Here is an 18,583-nt window from a genome sequence, read left to right as displayed (position 1 = left end):
AGATTGTCAGACAGGACCAACCCTGGAATATCCTGAAATCCAGCAAGATCAAACAAAAGGAATATTAAAAACATGACAAATACTAAAAACAGCCACAAAAAATAAGTGTTAAAATGACTAGAAATATTTCTGCTCCTTAGGTTTTTACTATGTTTAGAAAACTCAAGTAACTTGTGCTGGGGTTGGGGACGTTGGAAGGAAAGGACATTCTGAAATAATTCATGCCAATATGCTGAGTCAGTCAACTCCTGACTGAGAACAATCTCAATCACATTCCTCGATCAGTAACATTTCTATTAAGTGCTGAACCGACCATCAAGTTTGACTCTGCATTATTACTGCCTTACTGAGCAGAGAGACTGGTTCTGACTTGTTGATGCAGGAGTTGGAGCAGTGGGAACAAAATACCTCCTGTGAAAAATTCCATTTTTAAAACTCACTTTCTTTTTAATAAGTCAAGCTACTAACAGGAGGAACCTCACTTCTCAGACGTGCATAATATTTCATACATACTTTAATACAGAATGTGCAAACCTTAAGGCAATAAAAAAGGGAACTTGGAGAAAAATGACATGATGATAGGTCAAAATCAGAGTAAGGTGGTTGAGATATCTTGCCAATAAAGGGACAGCTTCCAATGACAATTAATCAGAGGAGGAGAAGAGAAAACATGAGCTGTCCACATATGAAACAGTTGGTGTTTAGAGGCAGCTGACAGAGAGAGATCCCTGAGGGTACGGAGTGACACTGAGGGAGGGGAACAGACTGCTCACCCACATGAGTAAATATTTACTCAGATATTGATCAGCAAAAAAAAGGTCTACTCTGCAGCAGTGACAGGATCAGGTGGATTGACAAATAGAAAGTGAGGACTGCAGATCAGAGTCGAGAGTGTGGTGCTGGAAAAGCACAGCAGGTCAGGCAGCATCCGAGGAGCAGGAGAATTGACATTTAGGGCATAAGCTCTCCACTGGACTTTAACTGGGGTGTGGGAACAGAGGGGAGGGGGGTAATAAGGGAAGTGGGGGCAAGAGCTGGACTTTAACCCCTCACTGATGGGTGGGTGAGGTGGGGCGGTAGGGGAGAGTTGCCCCACCCTCTGGTGGCACAGGCCAATATAATTAGCTCAATAGTGCCAGAGCTCCTTCCTGGGCACAGCTGGTACTGCAGGCAAGCCCAGGAAGGAGCCAGTGGACTCTGTAGTGGAGTAGGTCAGGGGATGGGCTGGGGGATTTGTTTCCCAACAAGTTGAGGAGGGCAATGGGGGTGACTGGGTTATGAAATTTAAATGAAACAGAAGGGTAACTGCCTTCTTGGGAGAGAGTGGTCCCAATGGGCAAAAGCCACGTTCCAAAGACAGTGCCCCACTTCCTTACCATTGTTTAAAAACTTTGATAAAAATAAAATCATGCTGCCCACCCACTATATGATGGCATGGGCTGGATAATACTAGAGTCAATTGATGCTGAATTATTTATTAAATATAGCAGACAGTCTGCTGGTTTCTGTGTGCCCCCACCCACTCCTGTATTAATGAGGTGAACCCATGGTAGGCAGGTATGGGACAGTGATGATCTGAATACCATCCTATTTTAGTTACCCTCTCCTACCGCCCAGCACAGAATCAGTAAATGAATGATTTTATTGTCACATGTATTTTACAGTGAGAAAAACAGTAAAATACAGTGAAAAGCTTTTGCACTGTCACCATGAGCCAGTGTAATTTTGAACAGATTAAAAATAATAAAAAGAGAAAGCTTAAAGACAGTCCATCAGTACTGAGCCAGCACATCATCAGCAACACCTTCACTGTTGTCCCTTCTCCAATGCCTCGCCACCATCTACACCGGATCCAACCAACATCAAAGTCACCAATCTTCAGGCTCCATCTTTCATCACTGGGCTGGTTCCCCTCGCTCACTGTCTTGCTGCCACACTGACCAACATCAGAGTCTGATCCCTCACTGCTGGGCCAACCTCGTCAATGTTACTGTGATGCCCTTCCGCTTCAACTTCGCCACCGCCAGCATCAGACTCAATCAATGACAAAGTTGTCAATCCTCAGGCGCCATCTTTCAAAAGTGGGCCTACCTCACTGATGTCACCTCCACCAACAAAGCAGCCACCAATTCCAATGCTAGGTCCCATACGTGTCCCACATAAGTAAGTAGGGACTCACCCATCGCCGCTGATGCCACCTGAGCTTAGGCCAAGAGGTAAGTAAAGGCAAAGAGAGGAAACAGAAAATAATGAGAAAAATAGAGCCCTACTCTGTCACCATCTTGATGACTGGGCTTGTATTGTCCATCCTAGAGATAGAAACCACCTTAGAGGGGGTCATGACTTAATACTTAAATCATATTTTTGGAAAATGAGATGATAATTAATCCGACAGCAAATTAATCGACAAAATTGTCTGCATATCCATGTTTCTGTCACAGTTTTGATTGTTCCTTCATTCCACTCCAAATGGATGATCTCATTTGCACCATGACTCCACAGTTGCTCTGTTGTCTGCTGTTTTTAAAAGTAATACATGCATTTTAAAACTGATGCAAATTCCAAAGAGCTTGAAAAACTGAATTATGAGAAATTCTCTGGGCAGTGAATATGTTGAAATAGTGAATTAGCATGAACTAATGAAAGGGAAATCACATTTAACAAATCAACTGGAATTTTTCAAAGATGTAACTAAGATCAAAGATTTGATAAGGGGGAGCCTGTGGATAGGGCTTACGTGAACTCTCAGAAGACTGTTGATAAGGTCGCACATAACAAATTAGCACGTATAATTAAAGTGTATGGGATTAGGCGCATTGTACTGACATGGATATAAAACTGGTTGGCAGACAGGAACAAAGAGTAGGAATAATTGTACAGGGTCTTGTTGAGACTATACCTAGATTACTGCCGGCGGTTTTGGTCTCCTTCTCTGAGGAGTCATGTTCTGGTGAAGAGGGAGTGAAATGAAGGCCTATAAATACTGATTCCTAGGATGGTGGGATTGATGTACGAAGAGAGACTGGAGTGATTAGGATTATATTCGGAAGAATGGCGGGGAATCTCAAAGAACTCAATAAAACTGAAACACAGCTAGGCAAGGTAAACTTAGCAACAATGCTCCTGATGGCCAGGGAATTCGGAACCAGGGATCACAGTTTAAGAATGTGCAGTTTAAGAATAAACACATTGGACTGAGATGAGGAGAAATTTCTACACCCTGAGTGTGGTAAGTCTGTGGAATTCTCTGCAACACACCTTGGTTGAGGGCAAAACATTCAATGTTTTCAAGCAGGTCTTAAATCTTAAATATAGTTCTGAGAGCTAAAGGAATCAAAGGGCATATGGTGGGTGGTGGGGTGTGTGTGTGTGTGTGTGTGTGTGCTGAAGGAGGTACTGAATTAGATGATCAGCCACAATCATATTGTATGGCAGAACAGGTTACAGGACCGAATGGCCTACCTCCTGTTCCTAATTTCTATGTTTTTTGTCAGTGCAACACAGAGAGTGAAAGAGACTGAAGGATAGCTGTCAAGTTGTAGAACTAAATTTTAAACAAAAATTATTTGTATAACAAGGGGTCTGTAGAATTTTGTAATACAAAAGAACTCAGGCAAATCTTGATTATAATCAATGATTCAAAGATTATGATATACTGGCATCTGCTGACAGAAAACCAATACTACAATCTCTTGTGGATATTTTTTTAAATTCAGTTTTACGCAGTATCACTGTATAAGACACACAGATGGTTAATACATTGTTCACATCCATCATACACAGTCAACTGTGCATTTTCAGGGAGACCGAACAATTGCACTCACTCACAAAAGAACGCGAAGTGCTAAACAAGTTGCACATGCCCGTGTCAGACTCTTGCAGACTTCTCTCAACTGTGGAGCACCAACAGCCTTTTCACCTGGGCTTGGATCAGATGAGGCAATAATTCAACTCGTGTGTCACCGTCACTCACCATCACTCAGAATCATTCCAGCCTCAAGAGGCTCATCCGCAAATGTTTTGTAACTAATACTGCATGGCCCCTCATGGACATTCAGGAAAGATCCAACTCCATGTCCCGTTCCGTGCAGGTAATCCAATCCATGATCCCAAAGGGTCGCTCTTGCAAAAGAGTCGAGAAGGTGTCCTGGCAGGGAAGAGCATGGCAGAAGTGAACATTCCAAATGACCTGATCCATACGGCAAAGTGCTCCTCTACAAAGACATTTGTGGGCTGCTGGCCTCTGACAGAAATTCATTACAGAACACTGATGTTCCACAGGATTTGAACCAGGTATGATTGTGGGGCCCTATTAAATAAGGCGGTTCTTAGAAATGAAAATAGATCTTAGCAAGTTTTGAGAAGATTTGTAGCTCAGGTTGAGGTTCTGGATGTAGGTTTGCTCGCTGAACTGAGAGGTTCAGTTCCAGACATTTCGTCACCATACTAGGTAACATCTTTAGGGAGCCTCTGGTGAAGCAGTGTACATGATTCCTGCATCTATTTATATGTTTGGGTTTCTTTGGGTTGGTGATGTTATCTCCTGTGGTGATGTCATTTCCTGTTTTTTTTCTCAGGGGGTGGTAGATGGGGTCTCAAAATAGGTTTCATTGATCTGCTTTATAGTCCTGATAAATGAAGAAAATCAGGAGCTCACAAAACAGAAAGATGTCAATGCAATCGTTTCTGCGCATTCTCTCTGGTCCATACTGCCCGGTTTGTCCAACAATTATATTTATACAGGGCTCCAGGCTGGCCAGAGCTTAAAATCATGGTTTACATCTGTAAGTTACCCCCCCCAGAAAAGTTTCCTTTCTCCTTCAGCTGATCCTCTGTGCAGTATTTTCTTCAAACACTTCTGAAATTTCACAGACACACTTTGGATCTCCCCACCCCACCTGTTAGACCTTTGTTACTGCAGCTTCCATTTTCCTTATACCCACGTACGAAACACCGTGTAATATACCCCATGTTCAGAGCTCGTTGCTGGTGCATGGGCAGAGGCAAATACTTAACACCTTGATACACAGAGTGGGGAGGATGGGGGAAGGTGTGACCAGAACTGAAAGGTGATGTGAGAGACTGGACCAGGCTATACTGCTGGAGGATACTGAAATCCCGAGTTCTGGTTAGTATTCAGGAACATTGTAGCTGGCTGGTCAGTTGTTTAGCCATCGAGTATAGAAGCTATTCAGCTGTTTAAAACAGCAAGAATGTTAAAATGTAAACATCAAGCTAAAATGCACCAGAATTCACATTTCATCTTTTACTAAAATGCTTACAAAAAATCAAGACATTCTAATGAAGTCGTATTTGAGTGGAAATGCTCTGTTTTTCTCTCTCCAGAGCCAGACTTGCTGTGAGTGTAGGTTTGCTCACTGAGCTGGAAGGTTCATTTCCAGACATTTCATCAGCATACTAGGTCACATCAGCAATAAGCCTCCGGTGAAACACTGGTGTTATGGCATGCTTTGTATTTATGCATTTAGGTTTCCTTGGGCTGGTGATGCCATTTCCTGCATGAGAATTCCTAGAAACTCATCAATTTGCATCCCATCTATCATCCTCAGAAAATAAGAGCAGGAAATGACACCACCAACAAGGAATTGGCATCACCACAGGTAATGACATCACCAGCCCAAGAAAACCTAAACATGTAAATAGAAAGTGTGTCATAACACCAGTGCTTCGCCAGAGGCTCACTGATGATGTTACCTAGCATGGTGACGAAATGTCTGGAAACGAACCTTCCAGCTCAGCGAGCAAACTTACATCCAGAACCTCAACCTGAACTACAACTCTTCTCCAAATTCACTGACTCGCCGTGTTTCTCCAACATTTTGCACTTTTGTTTCCTATTTCCAGTATCTGAAAGATTTTGCTTTGATATGAATTGCCCAAACCCACTTTCCTATGAAGACACAGTTTTGCTGAAGCTAATGCCGTGTATGCACTGCACTCTGCTCTCAGGTGACTACGTTAATACTCTGTCGTCTTTGTGGCTTGCCACTTTATTTCGCAGCTCTGCAATCCCACCATCTCACACGTCTATCTGCATTTTGGAAACAAGTAACATGGGTATATGACTCCCCGCTAAAACCTGGATGATCTAATTTGAACTGAAATTTAAATTGACTTGTTTAGACACATTGTGACAAGGTGGGACTTGAACACACAAGAACCTTCTCCCCAAACAATTATAAACTACTGACAGCTTTTCCCAATCAGGCCAATTTGATCCTCAGTTAAGGCAACAAATACTTTTCTTTTAAAAAAATCTATTTCTACATTTTAAATTCAAAGCTTGATGGGTATTATTTTAGTTCAAACAATTTCAAATTAAAATTCAGCCAAAATCTCAATTATGTCAATAGCATTTTTTAAAAGTTTACAAATTTCTTGGTTGAGCTGAAAGAAACCTTTCTCCTGATGAGGTATGGCTTTTAACAAATAGCTTTAACATCATAAGTATCCCGCTTTGGATACTGTTGGGGGGGGACGGCCTAGCAGGGGTAAGCTGCAGTCACCGGGTCTCTGGCACGAGGTCTGGCTCTGAGGCACAGAAGGGAAAGGGGGAGAGGAGGAGAGCGCTAGTTATAGGAGACTCTATAGTTAGAGGGACGGACAGGCGGTTCTGTGGACATGGGAGAGACTTTTGGATGGTTTGTTGCCTCCCGGGTGCCAGGGTCCGAGGCGTCTCGGACCGTGTCTTCAGAATCCTTAAGGGGGAGGGTGTGCAGCCAGAAGTCGTGGTGCACATTGGCACCAACGACATAGGTAGGAAGAGGGGTGGGGAGGTCATTCAGGAGCTCAGGGAGTGAGGCTGGAAGCTAAAAGCTAGGACGGACAGAGTTGTCGCCGGTGCCACATGACAGTGAGGCAAGGAATAGGGATTAGATTAGATTAGATTACTTACAGTGTGGAAACAGGCCCTTCGGCCCAACAAGTCCACACCGCCCCGCCGAAGCGCAACCCACCCATACCCCTACATCTACCCCTTACCTAACACTACGGGCAATTTAGCATGGCCAATTCACCTGACCTGCACATCTTTGGACTGTGGGAGGAAACCGGAGCACCCGGAGGAAACCCACGCAGACACGGGGAGAATGTGCAAACTCCACACAGTCGCCTGAGGCGGGAATTGAACCCGGGTCTCTGGCGCTGTGAGGCAGCAGTGCTAACCACTGTGCCACCGTGCCGCCCACGGAGAGAGTGCAGTTGAACATGTGGCTGCAAGGATGGTGTAGGAGGGAGGGCTTCAGGTATTTGGACAATTGGACTGCATTCTGGGGAAGGTGGGACCTGTACAAGCAGGACGGGTTGCACCTGAACCAGAAGAGCACCAATATCCTGGGAGGTATGTTTGCTAGCACTCTTCGGGGGGGGGTTTAAACTAATTTGGCAGGGGGATGGGATCCGGACTTGTAGTCCAGCAAGTAGGCTAGCTGTTTGTCAGGATGTCCAAGAATGTAGGGGGGCTGTGGAGAAGGTAGCACTGACAGGGAATACTTGCGGACACAGAGATGGGTTCAAGTGTGCATACTTCAACGCAAGGAGTATCAGAAATAAGGTGGGTGAACTTAAGGCGTGGATCGGTATTTGGGACTACGATGTTGTGGCCATCACGGAAACGTAGATAGAAGAGGGACAGGAATGGTTGTTGGAGGTTCCTGGTTACAGATGTTTCAGTAAGATTAGGGAGGGTGGTAAAAAAGGAGGGAGGGTGGCATTGTTAATTAGAAATGGAATAATGGCTGCAGAAAGGCAGTTTGAGGAGGATCTGCCTTTGGAGATAGTATGGGCTGAAGTCAGAAATAGGAAAGGTGCAGTCACCTTGTTGGGTGTTTACTATAGGCCCCCCAATAGCAGCACAGATGCGAACAAACATATTGGGAAACAGATTTTGGAAAGGTGCAGAAGCCACAGGGTAGTAGTCATGGGCGATTTCAACTTCCCAAATATTGATTGGAAGCTCTTTATATCAAGTAGATTGGACAGGATGGTGTTTGTACAGTGTGTCCAGGAAGCTTTTCTAACTCAGTATGTAGATTGTCCAACCAGAGGGGAGGCCATATTGGATTTGGTACTCGGTAATGAACCGGGACAAGTGATGGGCTTGTTCGTGGGTGAACATTTTGGTGATGGTGACCACAATTCTGTGACTTTCACCTTGGTTATGGAGAGAGATAGGTGTGTGCAACAGGGTAGGTTTTACAATTGGGGAAGGGTAAATACGATGCTGCAAGACAGGATCTGAGGAGCATAAATTGGGAGCATAGGCTGTCAGGGAAGGATGTCGTTGAAATGTGGAACTTTCTCAAGGAACAGATACGACATGTCCTTGATATGTATGTACCTGTCAGGCAGGAAAGAAATGGTCGTGTGTGGGAACCTTGGTTGACAAGGGAGGCTGAATGTCTTGTAAGGAGGAAGAAGGAGGCTTACATAAGGTTGAGGAAACAAGGTTCAGACATAGCATTGGAGGGATACAGGATAGCCAGGAGGGAGCTGAAGAAAGGGATTAGGAGAAGTAAGAGAGGGCATGAAAAATCTTTGGTGGGTAGGATCAAGGATAACCCCAAGGCCTTTTATGCGTATGTGAGAAACATGAGAATGATGAGAACGATGAGAACGAGGGTAGGTCCGATCAAGGACAGTAGTGGGAGACTGTGTATTGAGTCGGAAGAGATAGGAAAGGTCTTGAATGAGTACTTTTCTTCAGTATTTACAAATGAGAGGGACCGTATTGTTGAAGAGGAGAGTATGAAACGGACTGGTAAGCTAGAAGAGATACTTGTTAGGAAGGAAGATGTGTTGGGCATTTTGAAAAACTTGAGGATAGACAAGTCCCCCGGGCCTGACGGGATATATCCTAGGATTATGTGGGAAGCAAGAGAGGAAATTGCAGAACCGTTGGCAATGATCTTTTCGTCTTCACTGTCAATGAGGGTGGTGCCAGGGGACTGGAGAGCGGTGAATGTTGTGCCCTTGTTCAAAAAAGGGAATAGGGATAATCCCGGGAATTACAGGCCAGTTAGTCCTACTTCGGTGGTAGACAAAGTAATGGAAAGGGTACATGGATGTCGTGTACATGGATTTTAGTAAGGCATTTGATAAGGTTCCCCATGGTAGGCTTATGCGGAAAGTCAGGAGGCATGGGATAGAGGGAAGTTTGGCCAGTTGAATAGAGAACTGGCTAACCGGTCGAAGTCAGAGAGTGGTGGTAGATGGTAAATATTCAGCCTGGAGCCCAGTCACAAGTGGAGTTCTGCAGGGATCAGTTCTGGGTCCTCTGCTGTTTGTAATTTTTATTAATGACTTGGAAGAGGGAGTCGAAGGGTGGGTCAGTAAATTTGCAGACGATACGAAGATTGGTGGAGTTGTGGATAGTGAGGAGGGCTGTTGTCGGCTGCAAAGGGACTTAGATATGATGCAGAGCTGGGCTGAGGAGTGGCAGATGGAGTTCAATCCTGTCAAGTGTGAGGTTGTCCATTTTGGAAGGACAAATAAGAATGCGGAATACAGGGTTAATGGTAGGGTTCTAAGTCAGGTGGAGGAGCAGAGGGATCTGGGGGTCTATGTTCATAGATCTTTGAAAGTTGCCACTCAGGTGGATAGAGTTTGTAAGAAGGCCTATGGTGTATTATCGTTCATTAGCAGAGGGATTGAATTCAAGAGTCGTGAAGTGATGTTGCAGCTGTATAGGAACTTGGTTAGGCCACATTTGGAGTACTGTGTGCAGTTCTGGTCGCCTCATTTTAGGAAAGATCTGGAAGCTTTGGAGAGAGTGCAGAGGAGATTTACCAGGATGTTGCCTGGAATGGAGAATAGGTCATACGAGGATAGGTTGAGAATGCTAGGCCTTTTCTCATTGGAACGGTGAAGGATGAGGGGTGACTTGATAGAGGTTTATAAGATGATCAGGGGAATGGATAGAGTAGACAGTCAGAGACTTTTTCCCCAGGTACAAGAAAATGTTACAAGGGGACATAAATTTAAGGTGAAGGGTGGAAGGTATAGGGGGGATGTCAGGGGTAGGTTCTTTACCCAGAGAGTGGTGGGGGCATGGAATGCGCTGCCTGTGGGAGTGGCAGAGTCAGAATCATTGGTGACCTTTAAGCGGCAATTGGATAGGTACATGGATAGGTGCTTAAGCTAGGACAAATGTTCAGCACAACATCGTGGGCCGAAGGGCCTGTTCTGTGCTGTATTGTTCTATGTTCTATCATCTTGTAGAAGTGCAAGTATTTGAATAAGTCTCCAAACCAACACTATCCACGGGTTAATCTTCTCACTCTTATTTTTAAACAGGAACAATCATTAGGAAATAAACCAAAAAGCAGCACCTTGCACCACAAAGTGAGTCAATCCTAACTTCATGTCCCCAGCAACCCCCAATTCCACTCAGCCCCAAGGTTTACACAGGTAAAAGAGATTAGTTTTTTTCATAATACTGCTCTCTGCACCAAGCTATCTTACCTTTGGTACCACTTGGGAAAATCGCTGAACCCAAACAGACATGTCCCTTCAACACATAAGTGAAGCATTCCTGTGTACAAGAGGGCAAATAAACCACACGTCAGCACAAACATGTGTTATAGTTACTGAAAGTTCTGAAAGCTCTTTTTAAAAATAATCACATACATCCAATTACATTGCATACAGGATAGAGTATATTCTCTTAATTAACCATTTATTTCAATACCAAATTATAGTAATGTTAATCACTGAGCTTCTCAAGATGGTTACAAAATCTGATCAAAACATCAAAATTGATGTTAAAAATAGCATCACACAAAATTACTTTGACTGTGCAGCACAGGCTCAAGTAACCAGTTCATTTATGATGCCTTCAAACCTTCTCCTTTGTTTCTTTACTTAGCTCTTCAGAAAACCCTCACCTCCCCCTCTTGTCATCATGTGTTGATCTGCCTTCCCCATAAACACATCCCTGCTATCCACCTGAACACCTTCACACGGCAGTGAATTCCATGCTCTCACCACTGCTGTCCTTTCTAGACACAGAGGCTCTGGAGGAAATTGGGGTACGGACACGGTACCAGATAAAGCAGAGCTGCTTCCTGAAAATTACACAGCACTCTTCTCACCTTGACACTGCACACTGCCTGAAACCCACAAATCTCAACTATCAAAATCTTTTATTAGTTTTAAAGACCTCGACGCCTCAGCCTTCAATTTTTAAGAGAAGCCTTTTCCAGACGTGTATAACCTTGCAATTCTTTGGAAGCTCAGTTATCTGATCAATGCTACACTGGTGCTCACAACAAGATCACATACCTTCTCATACTCGGATGGAGTGCCAAAATGCATTGTCCGTGTGACATCGGTCGTGCCATCCCTATGTGAAGCAGAAGAGCAGGTTACACATATGAAAAACTGTCAATCTAAACAAATCAAATGCTACACTTGCACTTATAATGAAAGGCGACTTTATTAAAGTTGCAAGATGTTGTAACATTAGGTAATGTACAATAAAACACATCTGTAAAATAGGAAACACTGTCTAAAGGCTATAAAGTAATAAAGGAAATAACCAGCAAATCCATTTTGATGATTTTAATTGAAAATAAATATTGACCATGACAATGGGAGAACTCCACTTCTTTAAAATAGTCTCTTTCATGTCCATTTTAGTGAGCAACATCTCAGATTATCAGCTCCTCCCAAAGATACCACTGCTGACAGTGCAGCCCTCTCTCAGTAGGAGATTAAATGCTCAAAAAATTAAAGCATTAAAGCAAGCAACTGCCAGCTCCAAGGCAACAACATGCTCAAGTCTTCAGACTGCGGAACACGAATTATCATCATGCTTTTGGAGTGAAGCACCTTCCAACCTTATCTTTTTCCATGACAAACACTTCTTTCTCTTGTTCATAAGGCAGCAACAAGAAAACCCCAAGCACGTTCGATATCTAAACCAATAAAATGGCTCTGTATAGCAGATCAGATCAGCAACACTAAGAAAGAATCTGGACGTGAAGGCCAATTCTCTTTCAAACAGAGACAACTCTTAACATTGGTAATTTTCATGCATTGAACTGCAGCATTCCAAGAGGTGGCATCCACACATTGACAGTGTCAAATTGGAGCTCTCTCATGTTTCCATTTCACCTGATAAAGGAGCAGTGCTCCAAAAGCTTGTGATTTCAAATAAGCCTGTTGGACTATAACCTGGTGACATGTGACCTCTGACTTTGCCCACCCCAGTCCAACACCAGCACCTCCACAGTACGTTTCCATTCCAACTGGTTAAGGACCTTTCAGTGAATGCAATTATGTGGCAGCCCACAATCAATAAAGAATGGGAAGACTGTGCTGAGGTGAGAATGGTGAAAGTTGGTTGCCTCACCAGCATTTCCATGGGCCAACAACCTCACCAAGTGAAACACCTTGACTTTGTGGACAATAATAACCAAAAGAACTGCAGATGCTGTAAATCAGAAACAAAAATGGAAATGGCTGGAAAAGCTCAGCAGGTCTGGCAGCATCTATGGAGAGAAACCAGAGTTATTGTTTCAAGTCGTTCCGAGGAAGGGTCACTCGACCCAAAACTCCTGATTTCTCTGCGCATATGCTCCCAGACCTGCTGACCTTCTCCAGCAATTTCTGTTTTTGACTTTATGAACTGTAGTCAACTGAAGGAAGATAACCTCAAGGGCAACATGAGACAGTGCAATTCTCCATTTGTTGTAATATGGACATCTGCTCTGTCAGGCTTAGAAGCACCCTCTCCTGAAATGTATAGACTCAAGTCTCACTGACTGACTTTAGAACATTAGTCAGGATGTTACTTCCATGCAAACAAAAATAAATGATCCATGATCATATATCATTCTTTTGATAAGACATTGTCTGGCTGCACAGGGAAATGTTAAGAAAAAAACCACTGCAGTTTTTAAAAGAAAGGCACCCTTTTGTCAGCATTTATCTGTTCACCAAAAAAACGGTAATGCTCAGTGGCCGTATTGATATTTATGGGATCTTTCTGTGGCACAAATAAACTTAATTGCTCAAGTCATTTATACAGACACAAGTTCAAAAGTCATTTCTATTTAAAGTGCTTCTCAATGACATAAAAAGGTGCAATAGAAATGAATGTTGTTCTTTTCCCTTAGGAAGTAATTAATAACTTTTGTATAAATCACACTGTTAAATCATTTTTGTGCAGTCCTTAGACAATCTAATTTGATACAATGTCTTACCTATACTGGGCGCCAGAATCCAAAAGGTAGATTTCACTCATTGATAAAGTTCTGTTGGTATGGTGGGTGGGCCTAAAAGTTAAAACAAGTTTGAAATTTAAATAAGCCTCAAAGCACAAGTATTCATAATGCTGCACTTCGATCTTCCCTGCAACAGTAACTGACCCGCCATATAAACACAGTGGCTACAAGTGAAAGTCAAAGGTTCGGAATCCTGTGGTGAGTAACTCACCTCCTGTCTTCCCAATGCCTGTCCATAATCTACAATGCACAGACAATCGAACTTTAAGGTGTACTACAGTACACCAGTGAAGAAACCAGGTAATTAAACAGAGCACAACTTCCTCTTCAGCATCAACTGAAGCTTTATACATGATCCTATTGTTTTTCATTCAGGAAAAGCATCAGGCCTCTGCAAAACCTGCCTGGTCAGAACTCTCTTTAATCTCCAATCTAAATGAGTGAAATAGATCACAGTTACAGTAGCATTTCATTTCTAAAGCAACACAGTTTTTTTTGTCAATACCTGATATTACTAAAAATACAGTGAGGGGACATTATAACATACTTGTTCAATTTCTGATCGATTGTTCAGGATGTTCACAGCATCAGCCTCAGGAATAAATCAGAAAGCCAATCAGAAAATAATGTCAGACTCGAATGGACCAAATGGCCCTCTCCTATCATTTTCTGTACTCACATTTATAATTTCTTTTGCAAACTTTTTAAATTCCATTACTTTTATGACCAATATTTGTTCCAGTGTATTTCTTTAATATAATTTTTAAAATCTTAACTTGTATATAGTGAGAATGCTACAAGTTTGCTTTTAGAAAGAATGATTCAAAGACAGATCCTTCTGCTTTTAGAGTTTTTTTTACTTGATTCAGCCTCAATGTCAGCAATGAAACATCACAATGGGTCAGTCCATGCAGTTGTTACCTGTAGTGAATGATTGCACTGTTTGGTCCACTGCTGGAGATCGTGGTGAAACTCAAGTCTACAAATTTTTCTTGTTGCCTGCAAAGTTTACATAAAGGAATGAATTAAAACTGGTTATATTTGGAAGTCATTTATTTTAACGAAAAACTCAACACCAAATACACTAGAAGATATTAAAAATAACTGAATAAGATACAGACCTGTTAAAAAGTGATTAATTATCCAATTTCACATTCTCAAAATAAGCTCTAAACTCACATGATGTTTTAGAAGTTAGGAAGTTGTGCGTTGAAAGACAGGATATTGTCAATTCCAAAGGACTCTTATAGTACAGTGATAATGTCTCTCTGCCTCTAAGCCAGAAAGCCAGGTTCAAATCCTACTTGCTATAAAGATTTACAGTCAACTCTACTTAATCTAAAAATATAAAGGTGCAGCGCTCTCTATTAGTTGCGGATTACATGCTCAAGAAATTAAAGCCTTAAAGCAAGCAACTTCCAACTCCAACAAAACAACATGGTCAAGTCTTCAGACTGGAACATGAATTGTCTTCATACTTTTGGGGTGAGGGGTGAAGTGCCTTTCAATCTTATCCTTTTTTATGACAAACACTTATTGGTCTCTTTCATAATCTAAAAAAAGCCCACTATGCCATGTTATTTTCATTGTTTATTTAAGATTGAATAGTTGCATGATTGGTACAAAGAAAGTGTTGAATTATGAGGTGGAAGTGCCTGAGGAGGTAGCCACCTGATGAAGGAGTGGCGCTCTGAGAGCTAGTGCTTCCAAATAAACCTGTTGGACTATAACCTGGCGCTGTGTGATTTTTAACTAGATTATGAGGGCATTGCAGATGGAATTTGCAACCGAACCTTGATGCGTAATGTAATTTATTCCCTGCTTACTCGCTTGTACCACATGCTAAACATTCTGCATCAGGTACTGACCCTGTCTGCCATTCATGCAGCTTTCTAATTCAGTAAATAATATGGCTCAACTCAGTGGATGTGGTGTACCTAGATTTCCAAAAGGCCTTCACCAAGATGCTGCTGCATAAGATAAGGATGGATGGCATTGTGAGTGCAATATTAGCATGGGTAAAGGATTGGTTGATTAACAGAAAGCAAAAAGTGGGAATAACAGCTATTCTGGTTGGTAATCAGTGACTAGTGGTGTGCCTCGGGATTGGAGTTGGGACTGCAATTATTTACTATTTATATAGATGATTTGGAGTTGGGGACTACGTGTAGGGTGTCAATGTTTGCAGATGACACTAAGATGAGTGGCCGAGCAAAGTGTGCAGAGGACTGTGTAACTTTACAGAGGAACATAGATACAGTGAGTGAGTGGACAAAGGTCTGGCATTTTAGTAGGAATAACTGTAAAAAGGATTATTACTTATATGGTAACAAGTTGCAGCATGCTGCCATGCAGAGGGACCTGGGTGTCCTTGTGCAGGAAACACAGAAGGTTGGTCTGCAGGTACAACAAGTAATTAGAAAGGCAAATGGAATTTTGTCCTTCATTGCTTAAGGGATTGGGTTTAAAAGCAGGGAGGTTATGTTACAGCTGTACAGGGTGCTGGTGAGACCACACCTGGAGTACTGTGTGCAGATTTGGTCTCTTTACTTGAGAAAGGATGGACTGGCACTGGAGGGGTTCAGAGGAGGTTCACTGGGTTGATTCCAGAGTTGAGGGGATTGGCTTATAAGAAGAGACTGAGTAGATTGGGATTATATTCATTGCAATTTAAAAGAATGAGGGGGATCTTACGGAAACATATAAAATTATGAAGGGAATAGATAAAATAGAAGTAGAGAGGATGTTTCCACTGGCGGGTGAAACTAGGACAAGAGGGCGTAGCCTCAAAATTAGAGGGAGCAGATTTAGGACTGAACTGAGAAGGAACTTCTTCACCCAGAGGGTTGTAAATGTATGGAATTCCTTGCCCAGTGAAGTAGTTGACGCTGCTTCAGTAAATGTATTTAAAACGAAGATAGATTTTTTTGAACAACAAAGGAATTAAGGGATACAGTGAGAACGCTGGTAAAACGATCAGCTATATTGAATGGTGGAGCAGGCTCGAAGGACCAGATAGCCTACTGCTGTTGCTAGTTCTTATGTTCTAACTCATCCTTCAGTACCTCCTGCTTTGCTTCAGTTAACCCCATAGTCAGCAAATATTTTTAATTCCCAGTGAAGCAAGCATTTCTTTGAGTAGGCCAACTAGGAAGAACAAGATTACAATTCTGCTGCTCTCAAGTATCCAGGAAAAAGCTTTTTTCATTTAGGGAGTGGAAATTGTAAACTGTTATCCCTTTTTTATTCAAGGGCCATAAGCATCACTGGCTGGGCCAGCACTTATTGCCCATTCCCATAATGCCCTTCGAGAGGAAGTTCCAGAATTAGATTAGATTACTTACAGTGTGGAAACAGGCCCTTTGGCCCAACAAGTCCACACCGACCCACCGAAGCGCAACCCACCTGGACCCATTCCCCTACATTTACCCCTTCATCTAACACTACGGGCAATTTAACATGGCTGATTCACCCGACATGCAATCTTTGGATTGTGGGAGGAAACCGGAGCACCCGAAGAAAACCCACACAGACACGGGGAGAATATGTGGGGTGGGAATTGAACCCAGGTCTCTGGTGCTATGAGGCAGCAGTGCTAACCACTGTGCCACCGTGCTGCCCACGAATTGTAACCCAGCAACAGTGGAATGGTGATACATTTCCAAGTCAGAATAGTGGTTTGGAGGGGATCTTGCGGGTGGTGGTGTTCTCATGTATCTACTGCCCTTGTCCATCTAGATGGAAGTGGTCATGGGTTTGGAAAGTTCTGTCTTTGGTAAGTTTCTGCAGTGCATCTTGTAAGTAGCACACACTGCTGGTCTGAGTGTCGATGGTGGAGGGAGTGGATGCATGTGAATGTGGTGCCAATCAAGCAGGCTGCTTTGTCCTGGATAGTGTCAAGCTTCTTGATAGTGCTGGATAGTGTTGTTAGAGCTGCACTCATCCAGGCAAATGGAGGGTATTTGATCAAACTCATGACTTGAGTTTTGTGGATGACAAACAGACTTTGGAGAGTCAGAAGGTGAGTTACTCACTGCAGTATTCCTAGTCTCTGACCTGCTGTTGTAACCACTTTGTTTACGTGGTAAGTCCAGCTGAGTTTCTGGTCAATGCTAAACCCAAGGATGCTGATAGTGGGTGAAGTCAGTGATGGTAACACTATTGATGGTAACACTATTGAATGCCGAGAGGCAGTGGTTAGATTATCTCTTATTGATCAGAGGAATAGATAGAGTAGACAGTCAGAAACTTTTTTCCCGGGTACAACAGAGTGTTACAAGGGGACATAAATTTAAGGTGAAGGGTGGAAGGTATAGGGGAGATGTCAGGGGTGGGTTCTTTACCCAGAGAGTGGTGGGGGCATGGAATGCGCTGCCCGTGGGAGTGGTAGAGTCAGAATCATTGGCGACCTTTAAGCGGCATTTGGATAGGTACATGGATGGGTGCTTAATCTAGGATAGAAGTTCGGCACAACATCGTGGGCCGAAGGGCCTGTTCTGTGCTGTATTGTTCTATGTTCTATGTTATTGGAAATGTCATTGCCTGGCATTTGTGTGACGTGACTGTTACTTTCCACTTGTCAGCCCAAGCCTGGATATTGTCCAGATCTTGCTGCACTTGAATATGGACTGCTTCAATGTCTGAAGAATCATGAATAGTGCTGAATGTTGTGTAATCATTGGCGAACATCCCCACTTCAGTCCTTATAATGGAGGGAAAGTCAATGATGTTTGAACCTAGGACACTATCCTGAAGAACCCCTGCAGAGATGTCCTAGAGGTGAGATGACTGACCTCCAACAACTGCAACCACATTCCTACGTGCAAGGTATGATTCCAATACTAGAGAGTTTGCCCCCTGATACCTACTGATTCCAGTTTTGGTCGGGCTCCTTGACACCACACTCAGTCGAATGCAGCCTTGATGTCAAGGGCTGTCACTCTCACCTCCCCTCTGGAACTCAGCTCTTTCATCCATGTTTGAACCAAGGCTGGAATGAAGTCAGGAGCTGAGCGGAACCCAAACTGGGCATCACTGAGCAGGTTACTGAGCTTGATGGTACTGTTGGTGACACCTTCCATCACTTTACTGATGATCAAGAGTAGACTGATGGAGCAGTAAGTGACTGGGTTGAGTTTGCCCTTCCTTTGGTGTACAGGACACATCTGGGCAATTTTCCACAATGTCAGGTAGAGGCCAGTGTTGTAACTGTAGTGGAAGAGCTTGGCTAGGGGAGCAGCAAGTTCTGGAGCACAAGTCTTCAATACTATTGCCAGATTGTTGTCAGGGCCCAAGGCCTTTGCAATATCCAGAATCTCCAATCAATTCTTTATATC

At 43.1% G+C, this 18,583-nt stretch overlaps 1 protein-coding gene across 4 annotated transcripts in view; it reads right to left on the bottom strand.

Annotated features, from left to right (window-relative positions):
* Window positions 1-18,583, bottom strand: part of xpnpep1 (X-prolyl aminopeptidase (aminopeptidase P) 1, soluble) — a 102,354-nt gene that overhangs the window by 17,045 nt on the left and 66,726 nt on the right. For all 4 annotated transcript variants that reach the window (XM_072557059.1, XM_072557060.1, XM_072557061.1 and 1 more), the window contains 5 exons: window positions 14,169-14,246; window positions 13,227-13,298; window positions 11,302-11,362; window positions 10,483-10,552; window positions 3,974-4,147 (listed from right to left, as the gene is read on the bottom strand). In XM_072557059.1, coding sequence (XP_072413160.1) covers window positions 3,974-4,147; window positions 10,483-10,552; window positions 11,302-11,362; window positions 13,227-13,298; window positions 14,169-14,246 — 455 coding nt within the window. The remainder of the gene's footprint in view (window positions 1-3,973; window positions 4,148-10,482; window positions 10,553-11,301; window positions 11,363-13,226; window positions 13,299-14,168; window positions 14,247-18,583) is intronic.

This window comes from Chiloscyllium punctatum, chromosome 38, assembly GCF_047496795.1.
Source record: "Chiloscyllium punctatum isolate Juve2018m chromosome 38, sChiPun1.3, whole genome shotgun sequence".
Classification (NCBI taxonomy): domain Eukaryota; kingdom Metazoa; phylum Chordata; class Chondrichthyes; order Orectolobiformes; family Hemiscylliidae; genus Chiloscyllium; species Chiloscyllium punctatum.
The sequence above is the reverse complement of the archived record's forward strand: the minus strand, read 5'-3'. Positions and strand labels throughout refer to the sequence as shown.